At 38.3% G+C, this 24,871-nt stretch overlaps 1 protein-coding gene across 2 annotated transcripts in view; it reads right to left on the bottom strand.

The window, feature by feature from the left end:
- Positions 1-22,416, bottom strand: part of LOC135777749 (receptor-type tyrosine-protein phosphatase H-like) — a 35,162-nt gene extending 12,746 nt beyond the window's left edge. The window contains exons 1-8 of one of the 2 annotated variants that reach the window (XM_065287970.2): positions 22,158-22,416; positions 20,685-20,961; positions 14,579-14,845; positions 13,032-13,298; positions 12,647-12,925; positions 9,731-10,000; positions 9,023-9,256; positions 8,681-8,932 (exon numbers count right to left, since the gene is read on the bottom strand). In XM_065287970.2, the coding sequence (XP_065144042.1) occupies positions 8,681-8,932; positions 9,023-9,256; positions 9,731-10,000; positions 12,647-12,925; positions 13,032-13,298; positions 14,579-14,845; positions 20,685-20,961; positions 22,158-22,205 (1,894 nt within the window). In that variant the 5' untranslated portion in view covers positions 22,206-22,416. The remainder of the gene's footprint in view (positions 1-8,680; positions 8,933-9,022; positions 9,257-9,730; positions 10,001-12,646; positions 12,926-13,031; positions 13,299-14,578; positions 14,846-20,684; positions 20,962-22,157) is intronic. The other variant, XM_065287971.2, reaches the window with a different exon arrangement.
- Between the last annotated feature and the right edge of the window lie 2,455 nt (positions 22,417-24,871).

Below are 24,871 nucleotides of genomic sequence, written 5' to 3'. Positions count from 1 at the left end.
CTGAGAGGAGGGTTACTCATTTGCTTATAGTTGTTACTAGGACAACCAAAATTAGGAACGCCTCCTAACCAGTGGCAGCTCCAGAGATCTTCTGATGCAGGTGCTATTTGGATGCTCAACACTTAAGAGAAGTTGCTTTACATTTTGGGGCATTTCATTAAGGAGGTCGCATCGGACCACCCTTTATACACGCGTACACGCCCGCATTAACTAGCCTATACTTGTTCCACGACTATGTAAAAGTAAACACAAGGGCTATAGATACAACATACATAAGCCGGCTTAAAATGCTCAGATCACGAAATCACACAGCCAGTTACCAACACTAGTGATGAATCAGCATTGTTTCTATTGTTGGAGCATCATAGGGTAACCATACGTGCTATTCTTCCCGGACCCGGAAGAAAAAGCAACCGTTACATTTTAAGGTAAGAATGAAACTACGATTGTATATCTTATGTTTTTAACTGAATGGCGTATGCGCTCAACAAATACGACTTCCGGAAGACGCACTGAAATCCTGGACAGGATGCGTCGGGGAAGAATGGCACGCATGGTCACCCAAATAGGTGTAACAATGCAGAGCCAAGATTTAGCTTTAACCAACAGATTAATTCAATTTGTAATAGCCAACAGAGTGGAAAATCAAGCACTTATCATAGACGTGTTCACAAAAAAAGCATCATCAATGATGTTGACGCAGTCAAGGGTCCTCGTTCTCTCCGTATTTATAGCCAAAAGTGCCAGATTACTGGTCCTCGTGTCTCCACTGTTGTTCCTCGGGTAGTTTTTGGTGTATCCATTTTGGTGTATTTTACTTGGCTAAATTTCCAAACTCGCTATCAAAAACAAACTGCTGTGCGTTAAGGTCAAAGGTTCACCGGGCGCTGCACACATTGGCCAAAGAAAATCACCTGTTTGGGCCTCATGATATTTGAGACTAAAATATATATTTTTAAATTATTATTTAATTCCCTTTTTAACAACATGAAAATACTATTCAAAAATGACATTAAAATATAAAAAATTACAGACATTTCTTGGGGGTGCTGGGCGGGTGCTATGTATATTATAGCCGGAGCTACAGCACCACCTAGCTCCTCCCTGGCGCCGCCACTGCTCCTAACAATCTCTAAGAAAGATAATGCATCCCAACCCGCATACTTATCTACTTATCCACTATTCTATGCTATTTACTAGTATAAATAGTGTAAGTAGTGTGCTCATAATGAAAACACCAAAAAAGAAAGGGTACTTAAGTACCCCAATAATTCAACTGAAAATATAATGTGTGCAACGCTGGACATTTCATGCACTCAATGGTCGCAGCTTTGCTTACATAACGAAAGAGAGGCGGGACTATCAGATGCCGTAGGAGCAAAGTTTACCGGTGGAGATGGTTTCACAAAACATTGACATTAAAAGAACCGTGTACAAATAGATTGCCTTTGAATTTGTGAAACAGTCCATTTATCTGCTCACTTTTCTGCCGCTCTCATCTCATGTAATACTGACAGCCCTGCTGAAAAAAACAATATACCAGCAAGACCAGCATATGTTGTGTTTTGGTGCTGGTTTGCTAGTGAACACCAGCTAAACCAGCATCAGCACCAGCATTAGCACCAGCTAAACCAGCACCAAACCAGCATTAGCACCAGCTAAACCAGCACCAAACCTGCATTAGCACCAGCTAAACCAGCACCAAACCAGCATTAGCACCAGCATCCAAACACCTGAAAACCGGCATATGTTGTGTTTTGGTGCTGGTATGCTGGTGACCACCAGCTAAACCAGCATAGACCAGCATAGTTCCCATGCTGGTCCATGCTGGTTTGATGTTGGTTTTTTCAGCAGGGAGAAGAGCTCATTGTGTCCTGTATGTGTTCAAAGTGCTAAGCCAACTCTACGTAGGGTGGCCATTCGTGCCAGTTCCGCCGGACACGTCCCGAACATGTTTTCGGGTTTGTTCTCCGGAAGTCGCGTTGGTCGACTGCATACGTCATCAAGGTTTAATATTTTGGGTTTAATTTCAGAAAAGCAACCGTTACATTTCAAGGTAAGAATGAAACTACAATGATTGTATGTCTTAAAAGAAATAAATCTTAATTTTCTAATGTATTTTAACTGAAATGTGAGAACCTCGATGATGTATGCAGTCGAGAAACGCGACTTCCGGAAGACGAACCCGAAAACATGTTTGGGACGTGTCCGGCGGAACTGGCACGAATGGCCACCCTAACTCTACGGCATCATTAAAACTGAGTCTCAATTTGAGAGTTGAAGTGATCAATTTGTGTATGACAAAACTCAACAACCAGAATGTGTAACACTTCATTTTACTAGAGTTGTTTCTTTGTGTTGGGCTGCTTTACGGGGAGTTTATTTACCTGCAAAATAAATGTGTCTGCTTCTCATGGTATGCAACGTAGTGTGGAGCAACCTTAATGTTTTCAGGTGTTTGTCATTCCTCATTACTCTTTTGGTAGATATCATCCATGAACTCAGTGCCCTCCTACAGAATGATGTGGCCATTTGAAATGTGGCTTTGAATGTTATTCCTGAACTGTCTGGCTGGCTTTGCAACATTTTTACAGCTCTGACACAATTAACAAAGACACATTTACAGTACCTATATATGTAATATTGCAGCAAACCCCCTATTAAATACTATTATGGTGTTTTCTTAACTTAAGAGATTTGTTGCATCTGTGAACAAGCTCTGATTAATTTCTAACTGAAGAACACGAACTGTCAAAGAGAACAGGACATTTTTAGATAGAACTGTAAATCTTATACATGTGTTTAAAGAAAATAAAACATTTAATAGCGAATGCTAACTGGTAAATATGACATCCTTAGATTTTATTTCTTTTTTTAATTTTTCTACCAGTTGTATTTTGATCTGCCAACTATGTTTCCTCGCAATTTTAATGTCGGTTGCGAATTTCATGGCCAACCAGTTGTCTAGATATCAAAAATAAAGAAATAAAGGTGCAAACCGGGAGCCAGAACGTCTGACATTAGATCCAAACTTAAAGTGCTGGCTAATGCTAAGCGTAAGTTTTCTAAGATTGTTATTCACGCCGGCACGAATGACACTAGGCTCCGCCAGTCGGAAATCACCAAAGATAATATTAAGGAGATGTGTGAAATTGCAAAAACAATGTCAGACAATGTAATATGCTCTGGTCCCCTCCCCGCCTACCGGGGAGATGAAACACATAGTAGATTAGTGTCTCTCAATGGATGGATGTTAAAGTGGTGCCCTCAGCATAATGTAGGGTTTATAGACAATTGGAAGCATTTCTGGGGAAGACCATTTCTCCTAACCCGAGATGGCCTTCATCCGTCATCGGAAGGAAGTGCTATACTCACTAAAAATCTGATCAATAGTCTTAATTCTGATATAGTATGACTATCCAGGGCCCAGGTCAGGAAACAGACGGATCGGCTTAACCGTCCATCTGTTAGCTGCCGTGATATGTCAAGACCACTTATATCCCAGCACTTCGAGTCAATCTTACCGAAATATCAGCACATTTCAACTGTATCTGTTCCCCGAACAAATAAATACAGGGCACCGCTTGTTACATCTGGTACAAATCTGATTCAAATAAAATTAGAAAACAATACATTAACAGATGAATCTCGAATCTTAAAATTCGGCCTTCTTAACATTAGATCGCTTACCAATAAAGAACCTATTGTCAATGAAATAATTACAGACCAAAACTTAGATGTACTCTGTTTAACAGAAACCTGGCTTAAAGCAGACGACTACATTAGTTTAAATGAATCCACCCCACAAGACTATTATTATAAACACGAACCTCGATTAAAGGGGAGAGGGGGTGGTGTAGCTACAATATACAACACAATGTTTAAAGTAAACCAAAAATCTGAGCTAAAATTTAAATCATTTGAAGTAATGTTGTTAAATATGGAAATAACTGATCGTAACCACAAACAGCTTTCTTTTGCTTTAGCGACAATCTATAGACCACCGGGCCACCATGCAGATTTCCTTAATGAAATAGCAGATTTCCTATCTGAGCTTGTAGTCACTGTAGATAAAGCTCTTATTGTTGGTGATTTTAATGTCCATGTGGACAACCCAAAAGACGCATTAGGACGTGCGTTTATAGATGTTCTAAATTCTCTCAATATTAGACAAAACGTGACAGGGCCAACGCATACTCGTAATCACACATTAGACTTAATTCTGTCACTCGGACTCAATATTAATGACGTCGAAATATCACCTCAGAGTGATGCAGTTTCTGACCATTACCTTGTGTCATACACTGTACTTCTAGATAGGATCACTCAATCTACAACATGCTACCGACTAGCCAGAACAATAATTTCCACCACTAAAGATAGCTTTATTAGCACTCTTCCAGACCTGTCCCAAATGAAACATGTAGCAGATAACTGTGACGATCTAGATATTGAAATAGAAAACCTAAACAATGTCTGTTCTAACACATTGGATGCCGTTGCTCCCATTCGAAAAAAGAGATTCAAAGAAAAACCACCAGCTCCATGGTATGACCATCACACAGCAGCCCTTAAAAAGGCAGCTAGAAAAATGGAAAGAAATTATAGAAGCACAAAGTTAGAATTATGGCGCGCAGCATGGAAACAGAGTGTTAAACACTACAGACAGGCTATTAAAACCGCCAGATCTACATATCTTAGCAAGCTTATAAATGAGAAAGAATCATAATAACCCTCGTTTCCTCTTTAGCACAGTTGCGAAACTGACTAGAAACAAAGAACAAACAGAAACCAATAGTAAACTTCAACACAATAGTAACGACTTCATGAACTTCTTTTCTAACAAAATTTCGGCTATTAGGGAAAACATCGTAGCTACCCAGGCAGCCACCACTCTACCCATTAGTTCACTTAACACTAGACTACCATACGAACATCTTGATTCATTTAAACCTACTACAATAGATGAGCTCTCTAAACTAGTCACATCATCCAAATCATCGTCCTGTATATTAGACCCCGTTCCCACAAAACTACTTAAAGAAGTATTCCCTGTAGTGTCAACCCCGGTTCTAAATATCTTTAACTCATCGCTAGAAATAGGATACGTTCCAACAGCTTTCAAACTAGCAGTTATTAAACCGCTGATTAAAAAACCACAGCTTGACCAAGGAGAACTTAATAACTTTAGACCAATCTCAAATCTCCCTTTTCTTTCGAAAATATTAGAAAAGGTAGTGGCAAGCCAGTTACGCACATTCTTGACAAATAATAGTACATATGAAAAGTTCCAATCAGGATTCAGGCCCCACCATAGCACAGAGACAGCGTTGCTTAGAGTTACAAATGACCTCCTATTAACATCCGATCGTGGTGAAATCTCAATTCTTATATTACTAGACCTTAGTGCAGCATTTGACACAATAGACCACAGAATCCTACTCAATAGACTAGAAAACTATGTTGGTATCAGTGGTCAGGCGCTAGCCTGGTTTAGGTCATATCTAACCAATCGCTATCACTTTGTTTATGTAAATGAGGAAGAGTCATATCACTCCCTGGTTAAATACGGTGTACCGCAGGGATCCGTTTTAGGTCCTATCCTGTTCTCGTTATACATGTTACCCCTAGGAGACATTATCAGGAAACACAACATAAGTTTTCACTGCTATGCGGATGATACCCAGCTTTACATCTCCTCGCATCCCAGCGAAACACACACGTTTTCTAAGCTAAAAGACTGCATTAGCGATGTTAGTGACTGGATGGCACATAACTTTCTTAAGCTCAACTCCAATAAGACAGAGGAACTTATTATTGAACCAAATCGCTACAAACATAATATGTCAGATTACAAATTGCACATAGATGGCTGTACTGTGGTGCCATCTTCCACGGTTAGGAACTTAGGTGTGATGTTCGACAGCAACTTATCCTTTGATAGTCATATCGCCAACGTCTGCCGCACAGCATTCTTCCATCTTAGAAATATCTCAAAAATACGCCATATACTGTCTACATCTGACGCAGAGAAGCTTATTCATGCTTTTATGACCTCTAGAATAGACTATTGTAACTCGCTACTCGGGGGATGCCATTCAAATCAGGTCAACAAGCTTCAGCTAGTTCAAAACGCTTCTGCAAGGGTACTTACTCGATCTAAGAAGTATGACCACATAAGCCCAATTCTGGCATCTTTACACTGGCTACCAGTTAAATATCGCATCCAATTTAAAATATCATTAATCACCTACAAAGCTTTAAATGGCTTAGCACCCTCATATCTTAGAGAATTACTATCAGAATACAATCCATCACGCACACTACGGTCGCAAAATTCTGGCCTATTGATTATCCCTAGACTATCAAAAGTGTCTAAAAGTGGAAGATCCTTTTCCTACTTAGCCCCTAAGCTCTGGAATGATTTACCAACCGATGTCCGAGAATCAGACACAGTCGATCATTTTAAATCTAGACTTAAAACGTTTCTCTTCAACAAAGCATTCGCATAATTTGTCTAGTAAAGGTTCTTAACTCGCAATAGTTATTTTCACGGAACAAAGCACTCACGGTCATAACACAGACCAACCAAATAAATAAATAAAAACCTTTTCTACATGAACACTTAAAATGAATTGCATTAAATAGTTTGCCACCGTTTGCCACTGAACCTGCATTAACGACGACAGTGGGGCTTTCGGCCTTAGTCAAACGGTTTGGCACGTATGGTCGGGTTGCGATTTTGGTGCTTTCGTGTGTCTTGTGAATAGTATGCCATACAGACCCGTTTGCCACTGAACCTGCATTAACGACGACAGTGGGGCCTCCAGCCTTAGGCAAACGGGTTGGTATGTATGGTCGGGTTGCGTTTTTCGCGCTTTCGTGTGTCTTGTGAATAGTATGCCATACATACCCGTTTGCCACTGAACCTGCATTAACGACGACAGTGGGGCCTCCAGCCTTAGGCAAACGGGTTGGTATGTATGGTCGGGTTGCGTTTTTCGCGCTTTCGTGTGTCTTATGAATAGTATGCCATACAGACCCGTTTGCCACTGAACCTGCATTAACGACGACAGTGGGGCCTCCAGCCTTAGTCAAACGGGTTGGTATGTATGGTCGGGTTGCGTTTTTCGCGCTTTCGTGTGTCTTGTGAATAGTATGCCATACAGACCCGTTTGCCACTGAACCTGCATTAACGACGACAGTGGGGCCTCCAGCCTTAGTCAAACGGGTTGGCACGTATGGTCGGGTTGCGATTTTGGCGCTATCGTAAGTCTTATGAATAGTATGCCATACAGACCCGTTTGCCACTGAACCTGCATTAACGACGACAGTGGGGCTTCCGGCCTTAGTCAAACGGGTTGGTATGTATGGTCGGGTTGCGTTTTTCGCGCTTTCGTGTGTCTTATGAATAGTATGCCATACAGACCCGTTTGCCACTGAACCTGCATTAACGACGACAGTGGGGCCTCCAGCCTTAGTCAAACGGGTTAACACGTATGGTCGGGTTGCGATGTTTTTGGCGTCTTCTCCTGGTCCTGTAAATGGTATACAATATAGACCCGTTTGCCACTGAACCTGCATTAACGACGACAGTGGGGCTTTAGGCCTTAGTCAAACGGGTCGTCAGGTTTCATTTTCTCTTAAAGATCGGAAGGTGACCCTTATTTACCATATATACCCTCGCATTGGGCCCCCAATTTGCTAAATCCTCAACTGTGGATAACATAATTATGCCGCAATATTTAGTCTGTCTGGAACTAAGCTGAGTTAAACCACATCACTGTGTGACACTTCAATACATATGAACGGCTGCTACGCTAATACGATTTTGTTTTTCTCTCCCTGTCTCGTCCTCGACCCAGTCCCGGTAGATGTGAAAGTCGGCACACCTCTGATCTACTGGCCGTCCTTCAACGTTATGCCCAGCTGATACCTGACCAACGATCACCGGCAGAACCGCTTAATCTCCGCTAAATCTCCATTTCCGTTCTCCCAAGGGTTTTTCCCTCCTAGGACTTATTTTTCCTCGGATAAAAGCCCGGGGGTTTTTTTTCTCCTAGGGGGTTTTTCACCCCGGGGAGGCAGCCTTTTTGGGCTTTACCTAGCTTCCTCTTCTATACGTTGCTTTAGTAATACGTGCAATTATAATATTGAGTCATAGCCGCAGCAAATTTAACTGCTCATGCTATCATGTATTCTGTTGTGCTATCTGTCGTTTTCTGTGCTTTTCACTGCTTCTATTTATGTAAAGCTGCTTTGAAACAATTGACTTTTGTGAAAAGCGCTATATAAATAAAATTGAATTGAATTGAATTGAAAACAGTGTCACTGGGCCGGCCGCAGTACCCTTTCAAAAGCTACACCTTTTTACTTAAAGGGTGTATATTAAAGATACATACTGGTATGTCAAAAGCATGTCACTCATTATAATCTCTTTAAAGAGAACTATACCAGTGAAAACTTTGTTCCCTTATTTTTGACAGTGAAGTAGCATCTAAGACGTGTTATATGATGTTTCAGGTGTCCTCTACACATGACGACTGGGGTGCACTGTAATCTACTAGTTACAGAATAATCACAAACTGAAAACATCAAACCTTGAGATCTCTTTCTACATTACATTACATTACATTATATTCAGATGCATGTAGAAAGACTCTTGCTCTGGTTATTTTACCTGCTGGGTCAGTTTGACAGTTGACTGATACTGTAGGACCCATCCTGTCATCAGAGAATGATGTCGCTGACACTTTGTACCACTTTGCAACTTGCAGTCCCTTTACCTCCAGTTTACTCTCAGATTGGTTGAAACTTTTTCCTGCAACATCCACCTGCACTTTATCCACAATTCCAGATGTGTCCCACACCACAGCCAGACCATATCCCCCAGAGATGTGATTACAGTGCAGACTAGATACACTATTAGGATCTAGATTAAAAAAGTGACACAGATTAGACCAACAAATAATATGTACTTGTTTATCAACAGCACAGTTCAACACAGAGCACATAAACTCACCTAATGTCAAAGTTTTTGAGCATTGTAGATGCTTCTGTGACTCTAAGTCATACCACAGTAAAACAGTGTATCTTGCGCCAGGGTCAAGCTCTGTAAGATTCACGTGATTTTGCTCAAAAGTTCCTTTCACTTCACCGCCGGTGCTGTTTCTAGCTGTGACATCTGTGCTGCCATTCACTTCAGCTTTTATTGATGAGTTGGTGACTTGCCAGTCAAAGAGTTCACAGTCAATAGCTTCAGAAAACACAACAGCGCTGTTCATTTCACAGAGCATTGGAGTCTTGATCTTATCCACTTGTTAAGTGATGACATAAAAATATAATTTCAGGGTCCAAGCCTTTACTCGCTTCATGTGAGATTACAATCTCAACAGCCGCTTACAAGCTGTATTTATTCATATCAGACATTTTAGCTATCTTTTTATTAACTCTCGGTATACACTACATTATCCAGGCTCAGCATATCCCAGGCAACAATACTTGAACAATTCATAAAAGATGAATTACTTTCTGGCCATCTGGGATTTTAGTATTGCGATAAATGTTAGGATCATGATTTTTTGGGAGTTTTACACCGCACTGTGAGTGTTTATTAGTACAGTTTGTTGTTCGCTTAAGGCATCTGATGGAGCATTTGGACCCAGAAGTTTGCATCAGACTTAATAAGCGGATAGATTTAAAAAGTGGTCTCAAAAGTTATTTAACTTACTGGTGACATTCTTAAAGTTGTATCCTGCACTCTTGGTGTCTTTTACCACAGTAAAGAGAGTAAATTTATATTCTGTTCCCGGGCTGAGATTGGATAGATTATATTTAATCACGTCATTATTGTTATCTCCAGAAAAATGTTCCATCTCTTTTCCATCACTTTGACTCAAAGTGTAGTTGTAGATGTTGTTTTTGTTCAGCTTATCCCATTCAATAGCCAAATATGTCTGTGAGCGATTTGTCACTCTCACCTGAGTTACTTCAGATAGAGCTGTGGATAAAGAGTTTTTACATTTTAAAAAACATACTGTATTTTTTATTTTTATAGGAACGATTCATGTTAGACTTACAGCTACTAAATTAGAGCACCCTTAATTAAATGACAGTAAACACTCAAAAAGGTATAATCTATCCCAAACCCACCAACATATATTTAAATGGAAAGAATTCATTTTATGAATTAAATGTAGTTCTAAACGTAGGTTTGGGAGGAGCCTAAACATTCAGGCCTGTCAATCATCATTATGGGCGAATATAACTGTGCATTCAGACCGCCACCGGCCAGAGCGTCAAAGTGGCCGGAAGTCATTAATTTTCAATGAGAGCCGGCGGCGAGCTCCGGCGAGCAGCGGCGCGTCATGTACAGCGTGAGAGTCAAGGAGAGTTGAAATCAGCTCAACTTTATGGTAATGAGATATGACGCGGTTCGGCGGCAACCAATCGGAAGGCGGAAATGTTCACCGGCAACCAATCAGAAGGCGGAAACCTCCGCCTGAGAGGAGTTCAGAGAATGCATTCGAGCTTCAGAGCGTCCACTACAACTTTTCTTTAGCGTCGTTGTCAGGGCAGCCAGAGCTTTTATTGACGCTCTCGCCGGTGGCGGTCTGAATGCACAGTAAGGCAGCCTCTAGGCCTCAGCAATTCTTTCTGCATCCCTCCTCCTACACATCTCCTTCTTCACTTCTTCTTTTCTTCCTCTGTGCAAATCTGTTGCGGGGTGGCGGGGTGTTGAACTTGGGGGCTTGAGCCCTGGCCTCAGGTTCGGTCTCTCTGAAGGTGCAGAGCTCCATGCGAGGACAGAAAGCCAAGTTCGTTTACCACTAATAATCATTAAGACTAAATGCGCAGGCGAACTAATGAAATGTACGTTTAATTGTTTAATATCTTATAACACAGGGTTTTTCAAACTGAGGTCCGCAAACCCCTGGTGATTTACAAGGAAAATTGCAGAGGGTTCGTGAGTTGAAGCAAAATACAAAGAAATCTAAATACATACATACACAAAAAATATATTTTATTTGTTCAATCTGAATGTAACCATGAACAAAACAGTATGGGGTGGTTTCCCAGACAGGGATTATCTTAAACCAGGACTAGACCTTATATATAAGTTTGAACAAACATGCCTTACTAAAACATTACTCGTGTGCATTTTTAAGGCAAAACAAAGGACACTGATGTATTTTAAGGTATGTTAGTGGAAGTTGTTTTTGGTTTGGGCAGCTCTTACATTTATTGTAGTCTAGGACTAGGATCAAAATCAGAAAACGAAGGAGCTCATGCAAAATACGTGTTATGTACCAATAAAACAAATTACTAGATAAAGGTCGAATAACAGTTCACTAGCTTAGCTGCGCATTCAGTCTAGTGCAGTGGTTTTCAAACTGGGGGCCGTGAGATGGTGCCAGGGGGGCCCCAGTTTTATGACATTTTATGAAATACATTATCATGAATTCTGTGTAATTAAACCTAAAAAAATAAGGCTACTAAGTAAAAGCACTACTTTTTTGTATAATTTAAAGTTTTTTTTATTAAAATATTGAGTTTTAGAATGTTTTTTGTCACAAATTTTCTTTGGGGGGCCGCGAAGGAATGCACCGTACACAAGGGGGGCCACACGCTGAAAAAGTTTGTGAACCACTGGTCTAGTGAATGATGGTAAATGAACTTGGCTTGCTGTCCTCGGAGGGAGCTTGAACCCTAAGCTTGGCTCGAGCCCCAAGTTCAAATCCCCCCTGTAGTAAGACTGTGGAGATTGACTCGATTAAATAGGCTCTCAGAATGATTGGCGGGACTGAATGTTTAGTCTCCTTCTGAACCTACATTTAGATCTTCATTTAATAATAACAATCACTATGTAATACTACTGATACAAATGAAAAGTAAATGTTTTTGAATGCAAATATGCTATTCATTTATTGAAATATTTACTATAATCTTAGGGGGTACTCTGGTAGTAAATAATTTAGGTCAAGGTGGTTCGGCTGACAAAAAAGTTTGAAAACCCCTGCTATAACATCATCAAAATCATTGTAATTGCTAGTCAATTATTTGATTAAACTTTTTTTGTGTGTCATTCACTGCAACAGCCAAATGACTTTGTGCGACCTACCTTCCCGACCCACAGTTTGAAAACCCATACTCTAATCACATGTCAGCCAACCTAATGTCATGCAAAAGGAATGACAAGCAAATTATGTTTTGTCTAAAAATCTGAATCACTTTAAAGTCAATTCATAAAGTTTATAGTCTTGTACTGAACTGTGTACTGATGAAACGGTATTTTAAATTTGGGGATGGGGCGTGTCCAGTGACACGACAAAGTTGGAAAAACCTTTAACTTTATGAAAATAATGAGCAACTTTCTGGAGCGAATACTTTTCACATCATCTATCTTTCATCAGTTACTTCAGTAAAGGGTTACTCATTTGTGTAGAAGTGTTACTAGGACACTTCCTAATGACCTCATTAAAAGAGATGGGTGACACACAGTGGCTGGTAGTTTGCACGCAAAAAAAGAAAGAATTAGTCATAAACATTCATATACATAACAGATGGGATATTTTCTAACTCAACAACTGCAACAAATTTTCATAAATTCTGTTATGCGGTCCAGAGTTCATATAAAGAGACTTACTTGTCGAGTTGGTGAAGTTAAATCCTTTACTTCTCAAGTCATCAAATATGGTGTAGAGAGTGAAGCTGTAATTTGTTGCAGGAATTAAACCTGATATATTACATTCTACCGGAGAATTCCCATCTGGATTTATAATAATGGTTTCCACCACTGATTCATTTCTGTATTCCAGAGAGTAGTTATATGTGCTGTCGTCTCCATTTGTTACAATCCTCCATTGTAAGATCAAATAACTGTCATTACGGTTCACCACAGACACTTCAGCAACATTGGATGGGACTGAAACAAATGATGGCACATGATAACATTTTTTTACTTACTGGTCACTGTACAGATAGATTGTTATAGATCTGAATAACTGAATTAAAGATATATTCAGACTCACTGGTCGCACTGGAGAAGTTATATCCACTGCTTCTCACTGTTTCATACACAGTGTAGAGAGTAAATGAATATTTAGTCCCAGGAGACAGCAGACGGACTTCATATGTCACTTTAGTACTATTTTCTAGGGCACTGATGTCAGACTCTGCTCCACTGCTGTTTTTTAGCACATAAGAGTAATTCTTGTTGCCATTGACTATATCCCACTGTAATTTAATTTCAGTCTCTGTTTGGTCAATCACTGTAATGTCATCAACATTAGGAGGAGCTGAGAAAAAGAGAGAAATGCATAAGAATTAATTATTGAAAAACATTTTTGTTTACATTCTGGTGTTAAAGGTGCCAAAGAATGCATTATTAAAATCTGTTAAATTGTTCTCTGATATCTACATAGATGGTATTTAACTTTATCAAGAGCAAATATGATCCCCAAATGGTTTAACATGTCCATTAACAACCCTAGGATTTGCCTTGAAAATGAAATGCTCTATTATTATTTGAAAGGTTAATGAATAATAATGTTGAGCTCTGCTCTGATTGGCTGTATCTCAGAGCAGCTCCTTCAGTAGCACTATGTGTCTGTGTGTGTGTGTGTGTGTGTGTGTGTGTGTGTGTGTGTGTGTGTGTGTGTGTGTGTGTGTGTGTGTGTGTGTGTACCTGGTAATTATCACGTTGTGGGGACCAATTGTCCCCACAAAGATAGGAATACCAGTGTTTTTGTGACCTTGTGGGGACATTTTGATGTCCCCATGAGGAAACAAGCTTATAAATCAAACAGAATGATGTTTATTGAAAATCTAAGGTACAAGAAAGGTTTTTGTGATGGTTGGGGTTAGGGAATGGGGCAGGTAAGGGGAATAGAATATACAGTTTGTGTGGTATAAAATACATTACGTCTATGGAATGTCCCCACAAAACATGGAAACCAGAATGTGTGTGTGTGTGTGTGTGTGTGTGTGTGTGTGTGTGTGTGTGTGTGTGTGTGTGTGTGTGTGTGTGTGTGTGTGTGTGTGTGTGTGTGTGTGTGTTTTTATATGTTTCAGCCTGTATAAGATGAAGATACATATTTTGATAAATGATCAATTATTTGGAGATTGTTAATGGACGTTTCTTAAGGGTAAGTTTGTGTTTTTTTTTTTATATAGACCTGTAAAATGTAACTGTAACTTCCAGCGGTCCTTTGCATGCACAAGGTTTACATAAAAAGGAGGAAACAATCGTGTTTGAGGCTCAAGATATGTCATTACCATGTACAGAGCTCTTATTATTCATCTATGCCTAGGTATATACAGTTTTACATTCTACGGCATCTTTACATGAAATGTTTATACCCTTTTGTTTTCACTTTGCATCTTTTATCAATTGCATATGAAATAACCCTGAACACATCTATAGCTGTATTAAAAGATCTGATCAAATTCAATCACATGTCCTTGTATGCCAGAAACATGATACATGACAAATGTCAGAATGATTTTACTTATTGTCAGTTAGATTTTGATTAGGTTTCTTTTTGAATAACTGAATTAAAGATATATTCAGACTCACTGGTCGCACTGGAGAAGTTATATCCACTGCTTCTCACTGTTTCATACACAGTGTAGAGAGTAAATGAATATTTAGTAGCAGGAGACAGCAGACGGACTTCATATGTCACTTTAGTACTATTTTCTGGGGCACTGATTTCAGACTCTGCTCCATTGCTGTTTTTTAGCACATAAGAGTAATTCTTGTTGCCATTGACTATATCCCACTGTAATTTAATTTCAGTGTCCGTTTGGTCAATCGCTGTAATGTTATAAACATTAGAAGGAGCTGAGAAAAGAGAGAAAGAATAAGAATTAACTATTGAAAAAAAAATCAATATTTTTTTGTTTGCATTCTGATGTTAAATGAAATGTATATTCCAGTTGTTTTTACTGGCAAAAATTCTTGCATATGAAACAACCCTGAACACACCTATAGCTGTATTTAAAAAAATCTGGTCAAATACAACCATATGTCCTTTTATGCCAGACTCTTACCCTAAACTACAGGACTAATGTACCAACTTTAGAACTATACAAAGTTTACAGCAGCTGGTTTGAACATCTACCTTAAGCACAGATGTAGTAGATGCTTCACCCTGGTTTCACAGAGGCTCTTTCACACTGAGCGTGATTCAATAAAGTGACGCTCCATCAGCTTAGTCAACAAATTCACGTGTATTGCCCTGCTCACTGTATTGCCCTTACAACACTGGTAACAAACTATTGTACTTATCAACCACATGGGGGAACCGGGAGCAAAGTGTTGCTTTAAACAATTTTAAATCATGGGAGATCACAGAAATAGGGACAGTGTTAACCGATTTTTAACAACATAATCCTTAGAACGCACACACTGGATGATTCGACCAGTTAACCCTAACCCTAACCCTAACCCTAACCCTAAACACAGGTGATGACTGTAGATGTCAAAGTGAGAGAGATCTTAAAGAAACGCGGTATCAAACATGATTTAAAAAAAAACATTTGTTGTAGTAATTCTTGCATAACACATGATAAACGCACTTGTACTGTTGCCATAGTTGTGCAATTCTTTCACAATTCTCCTCTTCCATGTCACGTTTGTGAGTGTCTAATTTCAGTTATAAAAGCACGCAACATCGGGTTGAAGCTTGCAAGCTCTCATTGTCTATTTGGAGCTGTCATATATGGCAGCCCATCAACAAGTTTGATATGTACATACAGTGATTGGGAGCAGCAAAATAATAACAATGACACAACAACACACTCAAAAAAATGTTTTGGGACAGAATATCGGCAGCAGTAAAACACTAATAACACTAACATTTCTTTCATGTTCAATTTTAGGATTTATTCATGCTTTTCATTTGTTAAACAACATTGTTGATATTAATATGCTGATTCTTGATGATGTAGTAGTTTGATTTTTTTATGTGTCTAATCCTTCAGAATAATTGATTGCCACAACACTGCTAAAATTCAAGCTGTAAAATCACAGGATTAATATATTAAATTACACAAAAATGAAACCTCACTTACATATTGAATGAGATCTATGAATAGGGCTAACACATGACAACTGTATTGCTATCAACAGTTTGCCAACATCATTTGATCACATTTCCTTATGACTTACTGTATCACGACCACAGCAACAAGAAAATAAAATTATAAAGCTGAGAGTCAAGAGTCCAACTATAGCAAACAATAAAACAACATCTAAACCACATGGTGAAATAAGCTGTGAATTACATTTACACTGTACATAAAACAGCAACAACCTAAAACCTAAAAACCTAAAGGTTTGAGTATACTTTTTTACACACAGCCTTACTTCATTTGACTTGTATGCATACACAGGCGTTCGACATACATGCATTGCGCCAAATTGCAATTTGATGGGAAAATATTTCCACTTTTGTTGACTGTACTGTATGTCCTTCACTTTGCCCAGTGTTTGAGCACAACAAGTTAAAAACCATGTACAACTTTTTGTACTTTTTCATAGTACTGTATTTAAATGAGTGTATTTAACCCACCTCAATGAGTAGTGAACACACACATTGAAAGTCATGAACAACACACACCCAGAGCAGAGGGCAGCTAAGGGCGCACTCACATTATCCAAACCAAACCATGTCCCAGCGCAATTGTCCCCCTGCCTACTCCCCCAGAAGTGTGCCCTCATACTGCACTTTAATTGATCCGAGCCCATTCACGCTTTTTCATTAGAATGTAATTGTTTTGAACAAAGCAGTAAGTAAAGCGCTCTCTAACACTGGAACCTATCGTAATGTTAAGTCTGTGTATTTTATTCTGAGTCGTTTTTTGCATGATGACACACAGCCCTCTCACATGTCATCATTGCTTAGTTGATCTGTCATGTGTGCAGCTCTGACATTCACGTAACCCTGCTGTGTGCATCAGAAGGTTTTTAAGAAGGCAGATGAAGGTGAGTGGTCGCGCAATTGACGCTCAGGCGTGATTGCCTCACACTATAGCCTTCCACGCCCAAGTAAACCACGCTCCAGCCCACCTCTGCAAGCCCGCCAGGGTGTGATTAACCAGAGTTATTCACATAATGAAACGAACCAGGCTTTGGGGGACAAACACACCCAAGCGTGGTTTGGTTTGGATACTGTGAGTGCGCCCTAATTCTACTCCCTGTTGGGGGAAACTTGTCTTGGTCAGGACAGGAGCACCTCAGTTGCTTCTTTCGCAACTTATACTCGAAAACAAATGGTGCTAAATAAATAGCACTAAAAGTTGTTCACTGGCTCGTAATCATAGGGGAGTGCTATATAGCACCTACTTAGGACCTGTATAGAACCATATTGTGCTATGTAGAACCATATCTGGTGCTACAGTGGTGCTATATCACCCCCGGACAGTTCTTCATAGGTGCTATATAGCACTAAAAATGGTTCCCCTACAAGCTTTTAGTGCTATTTATCTCTATTTTTTAGAGTGTAGAATTGAACAGACAACCTTCAATGTTACAAGCCCAACTCTCGGTTAAGGTTGCAAGCGAGCTGTACCGATAGTACAATGTGACATGTAAACACGGCAGATCACTGATTTGTCAGAAAAAATCATTACTAGCGTCAATGCTACATGCAGATTAGCTTACCCTCGTGCATCGTCGAGCAAACCAAACACGTGTCTCAATCAGTTCCCTAGCTTCCTAGTTGTGAAGAATGCACAGGGACTCAGGCACTGATAAGGACACTGGTTCACCACATACGGCAAAAAAAAATCAATTTCTCTGGCCAAAATAAATTCATTTTGTAGAAAGTTAAGCTTAATGAAATATATTTTTTTATTTGAAAATATATTTAGTTTTAACCTTCATATATTAACGTATATTTCCCAATGTATTTCAGGGGCAACAATTACATTTCTAATTTTACAACCCATATGTCAAAAATATATACAGGTATTTGTTCTGGCCAAAATAAAAAAATTCTATAAAATGTGTAAATATGAATAAAATATAAAATTAAAAGTATATTTTTGCTGTTGAGAATATATTTTTGTAACTATGCGACGTGAATGTAAATGCAAAATATATTTATTTTAAAATAGATTTCAAAATTTGTATTTATTCATTCATTCATTTAGCTGACACTTTTATCCAAAGCGACTTACAATTGCTAAATATGTCAGAGGTCACACAACTCTGGAACAACTAGGGGTTAAGTGTCTTGCTAAGGGACACAATGGTGTGTCACAGTGGATTCAAACCCGGGTCTCTCAAACCAAAGGCATGTGTCTTATCCACTGCCCCATCAAATATAAAAAATGGCCAAAAAATGTTTGAAAAATAAAAAATGTTAACTTATTCCAAAATATATTTTTTGACTATTTTTTGTAAGTTTTAAAATATATTTAAAATTATTTTTGAAAATATATATTTTTGCCTTATGGGACATACTGAAAAACTTGATGACTTATTTTCCGGTGACATGTTTTGAAATTGAGTGCATGCCTCGGTTGGCCATTGTATGTAATGATTTGCGTGGATACAGGTGACTTTTCATAGTAGTACTATTAGTACAACTAAGCCCACTCCTTAATCGGCAATCAACTTTTGTGTCTTTAAGCGATAGTGTTTTGGGGTCAACAGCTTTTAAAAACGTATTTCAGGTTTTTTTGCTTGTTAGCTGTACACTCTGTCACACAGCAGCTTTTAGGCATTATTCTGTTTTTGTTATAAGCCAGAAATGACAAGGAGGCAGCCTCTCGCAATACAAAGTCAATGGAGACGGTTGGCGTGGTTTTCAAATTAGCATAACTGTGCTTTCTCTCTATGTATTTTTTCCTTTTTCTGCAAATATACCAATGCTACTAATGACGGTCTGTGGTCCAGGGTCACATGTTCTCAGAAAAGATCACACGGTTTCCGGTAAGGGAACAGGGAACATCGATGCTCACTGTTTTTTGCAGTCAGTGCCCTGACTACTAAGCAAGACAGCTGACTGAGACACAGCTAAAGTAAAAAAATGTATACAATTATACATGACTACATTTGAATTCCAAGCTATGACATACAAGCTATGTATGTTGTTTGCCGATTGTTGCAGGTTTTAAAGTCTGAATTAAACACGGTAGGAGTCAGGAAGTGGTATTTTTAAAGAGGTATATAATAGTTATTTGTATAATACTTATACACTGTATGTATGAACAATCTAGCAAAGATACAGTATACACTCACCAGCCACTGTTTAATTGCTTGTTAATACAAACTGCTAATCAATGCAACTCAATGCATTTAGGCATGGTGGACACAATTAGCTGAAGTTCAAACCAAGTATCAGGAAGAAAGGGGATTTAGTATATGAAGGTTGATGTCAGGGGAGATTGGGCAGACTGGTTTGCAGTGTTGTCAATTTAGGGATTTTGTTTCTAGTTTTAACAACGTCCACACCCTTTTTCATACTTTTTCCAGTCATCTAGAGATTGGAATCTTGCAACTTCTTAGACAACCCTTATCTAGGTTTCTGAGACTTGCCCAGTGATATGCCGGTATATTATGCAGATCAGTAAATTCACCTGTATGACATCATCAAGCGACATTTAGCAACCAGCAAGCTTAATTGAAAGAAGTTGGCAACGCTGCTGGTTTGACATAATATTAAGGCAACACTAACTCAAATAACCACTGGTCACAACCAAGGTTTGCAGAATAGCATTTCTGAATGCACAACATCCTTGAAGCATATGGGCTACAGCAGCAGAAGTGCGAACCTGGTGCCACTCCTAAAAACTGAGGCTAGAATTCGGACAAGCTCACCAAAATTGATGAAAGCATGAATCCATCCTGCCTTGAATCAATGGTTCAGGCTGGTGGTGGTGGTGTAATGGTCTGGGGGATATTTTCTTTGTACACTTTGGGTCAGTTAGTACCAATTGACCATCATTTAAATGCCATGGCCTATCTAAGTATTGTTCCTGACCATGTCCATCTCTTTATGACTACATTGTACCCATATTCTGATGGCTACTTCAGCTTAAGGATAATGCACCACGTCACAAAGCTCAAATCATCTCAAACTAGTTTCGTAACCATGAAAATGAGTTCACTGCAGCCGACAAATCTGTTGTAACTGTGTTATGCTATTATGTCAATATAGACCAAAATCTCAGAGGAATATATCCAACACTTCTATGCCACGATGAATAAAGGCAGTTCTCAAGGCAAAAGGGGTCCAACCCGATAATAGCAAGGTGTACATAATAAAGTGGTTACAACCTAAACCCGCATAGTGTACGTCACTAAAACATATGCATTTAAGAACAGTGCTGTGGCCTAACAGTCAGAGAGTCCAACTTGTGACCTGAAGTATATCAGGAAGGTGACTGAAATGGTCGTGATCAAGGCATCTTTTCTCCAGTTGCACTTTCACTTTTCCATTTAATGTGCAATAAGTTGACTTGACTGAACTGTCTAGTTTTCTTCTTTTAAACCTAACTACACCACTTCTAATATTGTAACCCAATGTAGTTTATCATTGAGAATATCCAAGTTATGTTTAATCCTAAATAATGTGAGGAGAATCAGAAATTGACATAATTGTTACATTTTTATTTCTTGAAACATTTTAGACTTGGTCTTGTATTAAAAATATGGAGTCGGTCACACTCACCTGTCACAGCAGAGAAGTCATATCCACTACTCCTGTTTTCATTTAACACAGTGTAGAGAGTAAATGAATAATAAGTGCCAGCAGACAGAGAAGAGACATTATGTCTCACATCAGTACCAGTGAGTGGTGCACTGATATTCGTCTCTTTTTCAGTGCTGCTTTTCAGCACATAAGAGTAATCAGTATTGTTTCCGACTATACTCCATTCTAAAGTTAACTCAGTCTCTGTTCGGGAAATTACTGAAACATTGCCAACATCAGGTACAGGTACTTGTCCCTAAGGGAAGAAACATTATAATGAAATAAAACACATCAAATGTATTTAAATGTAAGATTTTCCTAACTAAAGGGTCTTGTCTTTAAATTAGCCTGATAATCCCATATACATGCTTGTGTTAATATTGTTAGAGTTTAAATCATGCTAAAGATTTTTAATGACTAAGACAAGGTGAAGAACAGATGACTCCAACATAAGTAAATATGTTGAGGTAATGATGACGATACAGTATCAGCATGTAATATTGTGACACTAAAATATTTTAAGATTGTAATACTGAGCATGAGCAGCAGAGCACAGCATATTAAGATTCGGCTCGTGTGACCTGGGCCTTCTGTAGGTATTTTTGTTCATGCATGGGCTGGAAAATCATGAATTCATTTGTGATGTTTGACAGGACCTAATGTGTGCATGTTGTAAATAAATTCAATGAACTTTAGTTACCTGTTTTTTTTTTTACTAGCTTTATTATTAAATTCACTTGTGTAAGAAAATCGGTAATTAAACTCAAAGTGGAATTTTCATTCTCATCATCATATATGTAGAACTTTGTAGTTAGTAGTTTAAGGTGTCGCTGAAATGGCTTGTGTACAGTACCTACATTGCTATACTAGCTGTTTGTCAGCTCGGTTACTCTATTTAAAAAAAAATCATACATATTTTAACACAACCTCCAACCCAAGTGGATTGAAGAATTGGATTCTGTAAAATGTTGATTATGCAAATTCTTTATTATATTCATAGTAATATCACAAACAAAATCTTAACTTTTATGTTACTGTATGATGGAAATATTGTTGAATGATAACTGGTTGAACTTTGGACCAGAATCAGGTATAAGAGTAAAACATTACATCAATAAATTAAACTTGATAGATTCCACTTTAGAATTGTTTTCTTCACACCCTCCGCTTAAAACAAATGTGAAAACATTCAATAGTATTTCAGCTCTCAAAACACAGAAAAACTCAAATGATTTCAAACATATTATTTAGTTATGTGCTTTGACAGGAACAGAATCTTCCTTATTCATTGCCTATGTGATATTTTAGGTTTTGGCTTTAGACTATCTGTTGCTAATGTTTCCTTATAATAAACCTCTTTTTTAAATAAGACTGTCAGTATTGAGTTCCCATCCGTTATTTAGTTATTAACACAAAGAACAGTTAAAAGTCTATAAAGTAAGAGTGACTTACCAATACAGGAACCATAGACAGCAATACTAAATGCAAAACTTTCTCCATTATCAAACCGGTTTGTGGTCGGAGTAAACACCTCTTGGCACAGTTTTTATATTTATCCGTTACACCCAAAAGCCATGCTTCATCTACAAACAAGACTGTTTTCTACAATAGATCTGTTTTATATTTTAATATCTAAAACCTCTGTGTTTCTCTCTGTCCCTGTCTCCTACTCTGTCCGTCTCTGTTGACTGATAATGACTGTTTTATTGCTACTTCTCCTTTTCTCATGAGGGGAAAACAATGTACATCAACCTTTGTACGGCCTTTAACTAATGCTCTTCCTTATTCCTAACTCCTCCCTTTTTCACTTTCCAGCAATTTCAGTCTCTATCACATATTAAACTTTTATAGCCATCTATATAAAGCGACAGCTTTTGTAACTTTATTTCTGAGATTGTACAATGACCAAACAAAGTCCCTGCTATTTTAATATTTCTGTCTTTACTAGAAACAAAAGAGACAAATGGGTAGTTACTCATTGTTATGTCATTTAGTTGAGTAAGGTGTGTCTTACAAGATGTCTGGTACAATGCAGATTATAGTATAGAGAATATATAAAGTGCATACAGAGTACATTTGGTAAGGCATGTGTTTTTCCATTAAACCCTTAAATGTTCTTCCTCTTAATTTTTGCCAGGCCTGAAATTACAAAGCATCCCCATTTGTTTTTTTAAACTGTTTACTGATCTAATTGAGATGTGGGAGATGTTGACCATGAGTTTTCTTTTCATTAACAGGTGGTATGGGAGATGTAGTGTCAGCAATGATTTAATCATTTCTCCTCTCTTTCTTATCAACTTCTGAAAGATACACTATAAGTAATTGGTTTTATTTCCATTTATTCATCATTTTCAGGGAGTTAAGTTAAATCTTTGTTATGTACATTTGTCGCAGTATACTTTAATTAGAGAGACTACTGTAGTATTTTAATACTAAAAGACTATTTAACTTAAATTGGTCAAATGCAGCTCAACAGGTTCATCTTCTCAAAAATGAAACTGACTGACACCTCCCACTTTATTGCTGTCATGATGATCAGCACAGTCAGTGTTTGTTTTGTCAATAGTCCTATTCCATGACTAGGGTACAATCTACTGACCCATAGTCTCAGATGTCACGCTCAGGGACCGTTGGCTGCACATCTGATGCATATGAAACACTTTTCTGGCAACACTTCAGCATATGTACAAGTCGTCCTCTGATTGGTTGGATTATACAGGATTTCCAGGAGATGTGTGTGTTGCTTTCTTTAACGGTACGCCTAAAAACAACACAAATCCGTGTAATCAAAGTCTGTGAGGTTCTCTGCATAAAGAAAGTTAAAAAAACGTCCAAGGGTTTTGCTTGAAGCAGCTAGGGGAATCTAAAAGAGATTAATTCTGTTTGCCATTGTTGTTATAAACTTTATAGACATTTGTGAATGATGGTTTGTGGAGACAATAACAGACCAGGGCCCCTAAACATGACGCGGCACAATGTGAAAAGTGATTGGTTGCTTTACATGTCTGTCATATGGACATTTGTGCGGTCCTTTCAATGGTCCTTTGGGTCATTTAAAAGCGGCCATGGCTCCTAGAGGTTCATTATCAAGGACTACCTGCATAAGACTTTATAGTATAATATAGGTCCTAGTCCCCTAAATCTACAGGTAAATACTTAGAATTGTAAGTATTTGTAAAAAAAAAAAATACTGTTAACTTCAAGACCAAGTATTTAATTTGAGAAAAATAGTGAGTTTAACAGTAACTACACATCAACATTTGAACCTATAGTGTTATAATTAAGGTGACAACTACAGTACATGTCTACATACTTGTCAAAACATGGATGAAGAATGCCACTAGGGAACAAGAAGGGACAATAAACGGATCTGAGGTAAGTTTTCCATACTGAAGAGTCTGTGCAGAGTCCACACCTTACATCTCATGGCAACCTGTGCGTATTTTACGAGGTGGCTTATTTGTATTAATTTGTTTGACCACATTCATAAGTTTCAATATGATTTGCATTCGCTTCTGTGATGTTGCGATTAGGGGTTGGGTTTCATTATTGTTTTTTTTTTGTTTTGTTTTAATAATCCTACGTATTTGTTCAATTCACTTTGTACGAATACAAATTAGCCAACAATCCGTACAAATCCCTGTTAGATCAGGCTGGTTCAGACAATTTAGTTTAGTTAAGTGTAAGAATTAGGTACAGGTATTTACAGTATGTGATCTTTGATGACACTGAGGTGGTGAACAGGTGGATTAATATTCTAGGGAGGATGAACGGATTGTTGGCTGGGATGAGCCTGAGCCTGGTGTGTCCGTGACAGTACTCCCCTCACATTACTGCGGACTGCAGATTAAACTGTGTCTTTAGTGCACAAACAAATTATATGTGCATTTAAACGCAACAAGCCAGCAAGTGAAGCAATGCATGCAATCAATCTATGAATAAAACAAAGACACAATCTCATACTTTGGAATTGGAAAAGAAAGAATTATTCTGTCTAAAGAAATATGAAGTAAAATGTGTAAATATTTCTCCAAATGTTCACATTTTGGACTGTCATCATCACAATAAACTGAATCAGGTGTGAATTAGTAGTATGTCCGTTATTTTATTTGAAATGTCCTTAAAATCCAACCATAAGAGGTCCATATAAATACCAGGCTAAAAAG

Source organism: Paramisgurnus dabryanus, chromosome 22 (genome assembly GCF_030506205.2).
Source record: "Paramisgurnus dabryanus chromosome 22, PD_genome_1.1, whole genome shotgun sequence".
Lineage (NCBI taxonomy): Eukaryota > Metazoa > Chordata > Actinopteri > Cypriniformes > Cobitidae > Paramisgurnus > Paramisgurnus dabryanus.
The sequence above is the reverse complement of the archived record's forward strand: the minus strand, read 5'-3'. Positions and strand labels throughout refer to the sequence as shown.